The following is a 10,540-nucleotide window of genomic DNA, read 5'->3' on the forward strand; positions in this document are numbered from 1 at the left end:
TAACTGAACATAGCAAATGTAGCTTTACTGTTTAGGTAAATCTCTTATTAGACCACATCATAAATATGGGGTACAGCTTTGGACACTTGTGCTCAGGTTTCAAAAACCTTGTTAACTTAACCCCTGCAAAATATGAGAGGCTGACAAACCGGGTGGTGACCTAAACAAAATCTACAATTCTATTCAAGGAACCAAACCTTTTACACCCAGGGCTGTACAGGTGACAACAGGCATCCCCTAAGTCTGGAGGAACAATGTTTTTGACTTGGCAAAATGAAGTTTTCACTGTGAAGATAGTTAGTATATGGAATACACTGCTGTTTGTGCTATTAATGACAGGATACCTGTCTGCATTTAATGGCTTTCCTAGAACATCAGTATTTATTTATAAGGCCTTACAAAGTTCTGCAGCACCTTAGTAAGTAGAGCATATAAAAAGGACATAGAGGACCAATAGAGCAGGTAGTGGACATAGAGGAAGCATTACACTGTAATTAAGACATCATAGGAACGTTCTTTAGCAAGTGTTGTATGTTGCCTCCTGCATGTTCTGTATAAGGACGTTCAGGTGGTTGAGGTCGGAGTTGACAGGAAGATGGGGAAGCAGGACCATGCACATGAGATGTTATAGTTTTCTGTCATGATTATAATAATGAGCCAAATAAAGCCGTTCAGGTGTTCAATCCAGGGAACTAATCTGTTTGCCTTGTATGGGGACAGGAAGGAATTTTTCCTCCGCTATGCGGCCAACTCAGCAGATGCTTCTGTGGCTTTGCGTTGCGTTCCTCTGGATCAACATACTTACTATTTCTAAAAGGTTGAACCTGATGGGCACTTTGTCAAAACCTGAGCAGGCAGTGCAGGAAATTCTAGTCCACCTGCCCTTGCCTTTTCTTGGTAATGGTGTTTCTAAGGGGGGACCCAACCCTATTTGCTTTGGCGGCTTACGTAAGATACTCAGGGATAGCCCGTTAAGTGTAGTGCTGTAAGAGTCAGCTCATACATGATTAGTTGAGCATTAGGTATCCATTTTATGGCTTGTGTGGTGATAAGGACTGAAACTTTTGCTTTTACTCTCTGATAAAGTGAAATCTTTTCAGTGACATGCCATAAATCGAAACAAATCTGTTGCATTGTGAGCAGAACTTGTTTATAGTTTGCCTTCAACGGCTGTTTGTTCTGATCTGTCGTTCAGGTTCTAATCAAGAAGAGTTATGACCGGACAAAGCGGCAGCGACGGAGAAATTGGAAGCTGAAGGAGTTGGAAAGAGACAGGGAAGGCATGGACACAGATGACGAAAGGTCTGTGCGTTTAATAATCATACACTGTAGATGCTTGTTCTGAGGTTAATAGGCTTGTTGTATGCATATTAGAATGCATACAATAGTACTAGTACTCAGTGTGTTTCCAAATTGAAATGAATACATAAGCAGTGGGAAAATAGATTGGCCCTACGTTTCTGTAGCTCTTTATCTCCGTCAATGCACGTTGTTTTCAATCTCAGAATCTCTCCTATTAAAAAAGGGGAAAATAATCTTATTGTTCTTGTTTAACCTGAAGTTCAATTCTTTTATATTTAACACACAGTTCATCCTTTCATATAACTTCATTAATGTTTGACATTTTACTTAATATGCATTATTCCGAGGAGTTTAACCCTGCGTCAGGCGCAGCTGGCCTGACAGGCGCCGCAAAGCTGTTCTCCCTCACCTCTCTGCCGCAAGGGGCGCAGGGGTATGCCCCTCCTAGTACCTTCCTATTTCTAGGTGCTGTTCCTATTTCTTTATTTTTTACCTCTAGCCTAATAGCATTTTTGGAAGGTAAACCTGTGGGAAAAATATATATATATATATATATATATATATATATATATATATATATATATATATGTGTGTGTTTTGTGTGTGTATCAAATACATGGTTGTGATTCTAAGCTTACATCCCAATCATTGCACATTAATAGTTGGATGTGCTTTAGACTGTAAATTGTATACAAGCACTCACTACAGCGGCAAACTCCATCACTCTTCTTTTGCAGCACCTGACAAATCCGTGTTGAATGGGGTTCTGCCTACTCTAGTGACCTTTTTATGATCTGAAGGTTAATTTCACAAGCTCTTCAATGCATTCTGTGTCTTGTATGGTATCCATGTTTAGATAACAAAACAAATGAAAACAAATGGCTTTGAAGTGGCTTGTTCGGATGATGTATAGCACTTTCCATTGACCTAAATGTGTTTATGTAGCCATTATTTATATTTTATTGTACTTTTTGTTTTTGCAGATTGTAGGGAAAAAAAACAATTACGGTTGTCACTAGCATTATCATTTGTCATGTGCTCTCTAATGATGATCTGTACTGTGGCTTAGTGCGTTCCTCACAGCCTAAGCTACAATAAAAGGATATCCGTTTACTGTACTTGTGTGTGCTGGGGAGGTCGGGACTTGGGAAAGATCCTGCTAGCTATAGTCTAGGGATTTTATCTCACTCATATTTCACACCTATTATCCAGAATTGTCCTGAATTTTATGTATAGCACATTTTTAAGACTAGGTAAATGAGAGTTTAGGTATCTTGTGTTACCTTATCGGGTGGAAAAGGTTATCTGCGCTAAATTTGTGTGCTTAAAAGCAGCTCAATAAAATACAAGCAGTTTATAAATGAAAGATTGAGCGCTAATATGTGTGAATTATAATAAATAAAAAGGTATAATGTAATAAAAGTGAAAAAAAATTAAGTAAAAAAATTAGGGATTTTTTTTTTATAAATAAAATAAAAATATTGAAGATGGCGTTGGGTTAGGGTTGGGATATAGATAGGACAATACAGAATGACAGTGGAAATAATTGAGGTGAAACGGAGAAGAGAAAATACAGGGGAGGAAAAAAAAAAAAGGTAAAGGTAAATGCGATCCAGCACATTAATATATATGATCTTTTGAAAATTGCTGGATGTAGCCTGGTTGAATCGGCGGTATGGGTGGACCTGTCCCTATTCCTTACCCTACTTAGGGGCATATCCAGTTTGGTGCAAAAAGGCTGTTTCTTCGGAATAGTATCGCAGATGACGTCATTTCGCCGGGCGAAAAACGTATTCAATTCCAAAGACTTTTCGCCAGTGCGGAAAGTCAATGCATTGGAATAGGCAAAAAAGATTCACCTATGAAAGCAGTCGAAAACAAGTGCAGAATTGGGGTTTTGGGGTGCAAACTCGGTCCACCAAAGCTCCTAAACAGTCCAGTTTTTAAGACTGTCCATGCTTGAGCACTGGGGTCTTACTTAGTACATCAATTAATTTAATCTAACCATCTGTGCTTAGACCTGTACATATTTAAAACCTAGACTGTTAGTGTGTCTTGAGGACGGAGTTTGAGAAGCACTATGTACTGGTACGTACGGTCTGCTTACATTGCATACAATGTACATTTTATTACTAGATATATACTGGCTAATACAAAGTAGGTGTAGATATGTCCACATACATCTATCCTCCATGCGCTACACAACGCGGGAGCTCCTTGTGATTCGCTAGTGCTGAGTCTTTTCGTGCAACTTTTTTTACCTTCAAATGCGTCTTACTCGCACAGCAATGTGAATAGCTTCTGCTGATTAAAATTATATACAGCATGTTTATGTTCTGTGGGTGTATCTGCATACAAAATGCTACATTAGTGTTACAGCCGCTGACACTGTAATGTAGTATTTCACATGCAGATACACCCGTAGTCGCACACAGAATATCGGCATGCTGCATATCATTTTAATCAGCAGAAGCTGCTTGTGCGTCCTTTTCGTATTTGAAGGTAAAAAGTTGCACAAAAAGACGCTTGAGTAATGCCATGGCATGGTGTGACTAGAAGGGTTGTTCTACGCGCAAGGAGGCTAGATGTATGCGGACACATCTGTAGGTGCGGGCAGCTGTGGAAACCACATTTACTACCTTATGCTACATGCCCAATCTGTAGGGCTAATGCTGGGGTTTGTGCATCTGCAGGTGAAACCCGTGCCTCCCATTGATTGTACACCAGCTGTCGTTATGTGTATCGGCACCTGCAGAGAGCCATCAGAAACGGGCTTCATTTTCCCCACAGCATGACTCTGGGTCGCACAGCGCTTTTGATACATACCCACGACACTCTCATGACACATAAACAAAACGCCCAATTTCATGGATAGACCGACCCGGCCAACTTCAGTCTGACTCAGAATAGGACGGATAAACGCATAAAAGGCCCTGTCAGATATATTTAATGACCTTTTAGACTAAATTGGCTTAATGAAATTCTCATGTAAGTGGCTATTTTATGTTCATGGATTTACAGTTATCTGCGTTGTATACCCAAACAAGAGTAATTATAGTCTTTCTATGTTGTGCCTACATTTTTATGTATTATTGGAAGACTTGTACTAGGTAAGACATTGAATGAAGAAGGAATTAAGGGCCGGATTCAGCAGTGACTACAAGTTCACTGCTGATTGCAGATTCCCGTGCTCAGGACCCATTCTGCGAGTATGCAGAATGGGTCCTGCATTGTCGTACGCAGACAATTGAATACCTCTGCCTGGATGACAGGCAGAGGCATTTAAGGGGCGGAGGACGGGGTTGGACGGCGTTCTCGGAAATGGAGGCGTGTCCGCCCTGTTTTCCCGGAGTGGCCGGCCCAGGATCTGTGTTGATCAACGCAGTGTCCTGAGCTCACAACCCAGCCAGCCTGAGTAAGCTGAGGCTTACTCAGCTGGCCGGGGGCCCAGCGCCGTCCCCCATCGCAACAATCGACCACCAATGGTCGCCAAGGATGCTGTCAGCCTGCGACCTCCGTCACAGTGCTGGGATCGCAAATGCAGCAGGGGGTGTCATACACCGCCTGCTGCATTTTCATTATTATTATTGCAAGCTATTGCAAAGCTTCCTGCGTGCATACATTGTCTATAGCCTGCGTGCAGCTTTGCAATAGCGATCCTTGCTGAATTAGGTCCCAAGTTTGTTTCACTTACTGGAAACTCCCCTTTCGTCTAGTCCTGCGTTCCCCAAACTCCGCCATTACCATCCAGGTTTTAAGGATATCCATGCTTGAGTCCATCAAATTGACTGAGGTACTAATTAAGTCACTTGTGCTCAGGCATGGATATCCTTAAAATATGGACTGTAATTGTGGAATTTGGGAACCTCTGGTTCAGATGGTTAAATCCAATTGATTGAGGTACTAATTAAGTCACCTGTGCTCAATTATGGATACCCTGTTCTAAGCAATTGAAGCAGCTTTAAACCCCCACCCTTCTTGTTACCATTGGCACTAGTGGTGGTGTTTTGCGGTACAGATTCCCACTGACGTAGGAGAAACATAACATACTCTCTCCTGGGTAGGCTTACAGTCCTTTAGCATGTAGAGAAAACCCATCCTGGAGTGAGCATAGTGCGGTGTGATAGCTGCTGTCATTAAAAGGCAAACTTGGTTCTCAGGCTAGAGCTCATTCCAGGGCTGCCTTATTCTCTAGCAGAGCAAATAAAATACTAGAGGGAGCTAATGGCAGGTTCGGTTCAAATATCTGATGTGTGCTGTGCGGCAGAGCCGTTTATACGGGATGGCACATCATATATGGATAAAGCGTTGTAAGACTTTCCCCTGACCTTTCTGGAGGGAAGAATCGATCTCTTACTTGTGCTGACTTTAAAAGAAGTAGAATGGAATTTAGAAATAAGTAAAACAAAATTGTCTTTGTTCATTGCAACACAGGTATTACAGAGGAAATGTGTTACATCCTTGTGTTTTTGTAAAATTAGCTTCATTACGTTTTCTGATGTATTTTCCAGACAATACCAAGATTTCCTTGAAGATCTTGAGGAAGATGAACTTATTCGGAAAAATGTGAACATCTACAAAAGTAAGGATGTGTAATGTACCTAGAAGGTTATTGATCAGCTTAGCGCCCTCTATGGCAGTAGATGGAACTGCACCATTTTCAAATGAATATTTAAATAAACATAAATATTTTTATGTTTAAAGTGGACCTGTTATCAAGGGATGATGGGAGAGGGGTGTAATTATGTAGTGAAATGGTCCAAGAACACAGGCAAAATGTCACCCTCCCCATACATCCTGGAGAGGGGCTGCAATGTGGGCAGCATACCCCTCTTACTGATGGAGAGACGTGGAAAGGAGCAAGTGCTGCCAGGGGTGATTGTTCACTAAAGTAACATTTACATTCAAGTTTTTTTTGTTTTGTTTTCTGAGCCCATTATATAAGGTATGAAATGGGTGGATGAGGATTTTCTGGAATCAACTATTTGGCATTTAGTGCTAGTCCACTAATTTACCTAGAAATATTATCATTAGGTCACCTGAGTATAAGTGTGCCAATGATCTATGTATATATTTATATATAATATATATGTGTGTGTGTGTATATATATATATACACACACACACACACACACACACACACACACACACACACACACACACACACACTCCGTAGCACTTTACAGAGACTATCTTACCATCCACATCTGTCCCTGCCCCAATGGAGCTTACAATCTATATTCCCTATCGCATGCACATACACACTAGGGTTAATTTTTTGTTGGGAGCCAATTAACCTACCAGTATATTTTGGGAGTGTGGGAGGAAACTTGAGCACCCGGAGGAAACCCACGCAAGCACAGGGAGAATATACAAACTCCGCACAGGTAGGGCCATGGTGGGAATCGAACCCATGACCTCGGTGCTGTGAGGCAGTAATACTAACCATCACCGTGTGTGTGTATATATATGTATGTGTGTGTATGTGTATATATATATATATATATATATATATATATATATATATATATATATAAATAATTAATATGCATGCTATTATGCTATTGGGGAGGAGAAATCTGTCCTGCATTGTCCATTCTTATAAGACTGATTTTTACAGGGGTATGTGGACGTCACATAATTTCCTATCCAAATGACGAATGGACAGATGGCATTCTTTTAGAATATTGTGTACTGCAGTTGGTGTGCAGGAACTGCAACTAGGCCCTCTCTTTACCATTGGCTGCCATTGGAGCTTCTATTGCTGGGTACACTCAATGCAATATGTTGTTCAATCAGCTGATGAACCACATATTGCATACTGCATAAGCGGGTGAGTACAGACGATATGTCTGCGAACGACGTTGATTAGACACATCACATCGTCCCTGCAGCACAACTGATGCCTATATATCTTGCAGATATATCGACACATTTGACTCTGTGTACCGGCGACCCACTGATGGCCTGTACACTTGCTGCAAGGAACCGCCGGTGACCTGACATCTCAACTAGGCCGGCAAATTTAAATGACTGCCCAGTTGTGATGTCAGTGCTGACACATCGAGCAGCAGATTGGAAGGTGTGTATTGGCTTAACTATCAGCCGATCGCACTGAGGGACCCTGGGTAGGCAGGCAAGTCGCCCAGGTGTTTACCCAGCCAATTCCATTTTCTTTCTGTTTTCAGTAAGTGGTTAAGTATGCCTATTAATATATATTAACCTGTTAATTGTCCTTGGGGACAGCTCATTTTTTTAAAAAATTGAGTAATTTTGTCATAAAGGTACCCTGTATTTTCATATGACTTTTTTTTTCTAAAATTTTTGTGTTTTTTTTTTTTATAATAAATATCCATAAAAGGAAGAGCAGATCACCTACTGGACATCTCCAAATGTGACCCAAGATGGGCTGCACATGCCCTGGGGTCCTAGTGATACACCTAATGCTAGTGATTCATCTAATGGGAAGTGATACTTCCCATTCCAGGCACTTCAGCATTGGAATGGGAAGTATCTTTCTGATGTCAACATGTGATGTCACTAAAGATTTGTATTTTGCACGACAGTGAGTTGCAGAGTGGAAATGGATCTGTCTCCTCTGCCAAGCAGCTTTCATAAATACAAAGCTGACTGCATATAGCTGATCTGTTTGTGTCACTGTACATCAGTGGTGTCAAACTTGGGCCCTCCAGCTGCTGTGGGACTACATATCCCAGCATGCCCTGCCACAGTTTTAGCATGCCCTAATAGCAAAACTCTGGCAGTGCATGATGGGATGTGTAGTTCCACTGCAGCTGAAGGGCCCGAGTTTGACACCACTGCTGTACATAAAAAGCTCTGTACACTGTCAAGCAGACTTTGAAAAATAAATGCATCAATTTCAAACTATTGTCTTCAAATACTTAAAATGAACTTGTCATGCACTTCTGAGAAATTTAACATGAATAATAACTGAAGGTTAAAAGCTGTTAAAAATGGAACATTACATGCTATAAATACTCCTTGTAATAAGACCACTGGGGGTCTCTTTGAGGAAATACTACATCCGACATATGCTACAGTGGTTGTGCTCGCGTAATCCCTTAAAACAGTGGTTCCCATACTTTTTTTTTTTTTTTTTTTTTTAATAATGTTGCTCTAGTATCTGGTGTTTTTTTTTTTTTTTACTGCACCCCTAGTAGAAATGATTAAATGAAGTAACTTGTGCTTGCCTGTCGCCTGTCATCCTTGGGTTCAGCTATGTGGTGGTGGACAGATTGCTCTTTTGTTTGTCCACATATTTTATGATTGGCAGCCACCAGCACGGTTTTTGCTAATCACATTGGCCATAAATAATTTGCTCAGGTACTAGACCACCTACCCGCGGCACCCCAGGTAGCCACGGAACCCAGTTTGGGAACCACCGCCATAATAGTTCCTGGGAGACTCTCTCTGAAGTTTTCAGCCATTAATGACAGCTCAGTTCCACCTAGATCTTATGGGACCCAGTTATAATGCAGCCAGCCAATGGCCTCAACCACTATCAGATAATAGACCGTCTACCCATGTTTTTACATGCATTCGGTCACCATTTAGCCATCCACACTGGTGCAGTCACACTGGTAGGCCCCAATAACTGGACTGAGGTCCAGTATTTTCCATAGTTGGTGGTTGGACACGAGCTGTGTGGAACACTTCTGACATAACTGAGGTCTATCAGTGCGCTTGGAAGAAGACTGGACACTGGGCCTGATTCAGAGCCGAACGCTATTTGCGAACGGTCGTTCAGAAAAAGGGGCCGGCTATTTAAATGGAGCACTCACTCTTTGCGGTCTGTTGACGCCTCTGTCTGAGCGAACAAAACATGCGCTCGCTATTTTGTAAAGACGCCCCCTGGCCATTCGCATCATACAACATCTCCGCTATTTATTAGATTAATCGAGTACATCGAAAGGCGTCTGAACTGCTCGCAGTGCTTGTGGTAGGTTTTACTTCCCGCAATCACTTCGAGCAGTTCAGGCTAAGAGACAACCAAGTGACCTGGCCGATGACGCTGCTTTGTTAATTATGCACTCTCATTAAACGCCCGTTTTGACCATTTGGCATGCCTGCGTTGGGATCTCCACTCCCCGTTTTCAAGCACCTTCCCCAGTTACCACCCACAAACGCCTCATTCTGTCACTCAAGTTAGCAGGCCCTCGCTGTTTTGTGAGTGCACGATTTCCGACCGCAATGACTGGTTGGCGCATGCGCATTACGACGCATGCGCAGATGTGCGAACATCGCTCGGAGCGAACGAGCGGCCGCTTACGAGCGCCTCTGTATCAGGCCCACTGGCCAGTAGTTACCAACATGCCCTTAATGATCCCATCTATACTGATCAATCCATTAGCCACAATCATGCGCATGCTGCGATTTCAGTTTTGTTGCCTCGTCTATCTGACCTTAACGCATAGTGTGAGTGGCTAATGATTGTGCCAAGTACATATGCTGCATGGATTTATATTTGTCACATAATAGTAAGCAAACATGTAAAATAGCTCTAACATCACAAGTATTTGAATATATGGAAAGTTTAAAGTAATTCTTGTGTATTTCTTAAATTCACATTTCTATTTTTAGAACAATGCAGACATAAACCTTAGAAATACTTCACAATCTGCGTTTTGCTCTTTGCACGGTGTGTGTTCTCTTTTGGTCTCGCCCAATGTAGACCTCATGCTGATTTTTCCTCTTCCAGAGGCTGACATTGCGGTGGAGAGTGACACTGATGAGGAGGGCGCGCCTAGAATCAGCCTGGCAGAGATGTTAGAAGATCTGCACATTACTCACGATGCCACAGGTGGGGAAGGGATGGAAATGCTGACAGAATAAACTCGCTTCAAAGCGTCCTGCTGGTGTGTTTTAGTGAAGAGGATTTAAAATATGTAAAACTTAATTCTGAACTATCTATAACGTGCGCTTGTACACATTTCTCTCTGAACTTGGATTACCATACACTAAGCTCTTGTGTACTTTTCCCTTCCAACTGCCAGATATTAAAATTACAAATATTTAAGCTGTTTGGAATTTATTTTTCTTGTTATGTTGACATCTTTAAAGAGCTGGTAAATGCAGAACACGTTGCTGGTGTTTCCAGACAGAACTTTGGAGAATGGGAAAATATATGTATTGTTAGGAAGCACATCACATAGAGGACACAATGTTGGTGAATTGTGGAAACTGTGTTTATATCCTAAATACTTGATGACATTGAAAA

At 41.7% G+C, this 10,540-nt stretch overlaps 1 protein-coding gene across 5 annotated transcripts in view; it reads left to right on the forward strand.

Annotated features, from left to right (window-relative positions):
* Positions 1-10,339, forward strand: part of NMD3 (NMD3 ribosome export adaptor) — a 65,279-nt gene extending 54,940 nt beyond the window's left edge. For all 5 annotated transcript variants that reach the window (XM_088452356.1, XM_088452360.1, XM_088452359.1 and 2 more), the window contains exons 14-16: positions 1,196-1,302; positions 5,814-5,884; positions 10,022-10,339. In XM_088452356.1, coding sequence (XP_088308482.1) covers positions 1,196-1,302; positions 5,814-5,884; positions 10,022-10,155 — 312 coding nt within the window. In that variant the 3' untranslated portion in view covers positions 10,156-10,339. The remainder of the gene's footprint in view (positions 1-1,195; positions 1,303-5,813; positions 5,885-10,021) is intronic.
* Positions 10,340-10,540: the final 201 nt, after the last annotated feature.

This window comes from Taudactylus pleione, unplaced genomic scaffold, assembly GCF_031769625.1.
Source record: "Taudactylus pleione unplaced genomic scaffold, aTauple2 ptg000037l, whole genome shotgun sequence".
Classification (NCBI taxonomy): domain Eukaryota; kingdom Metazoa; phylum Chordata; class Amphibia; order Anura; family Myobatrachidae; genus Taudactylus; species Taudactylus pleione.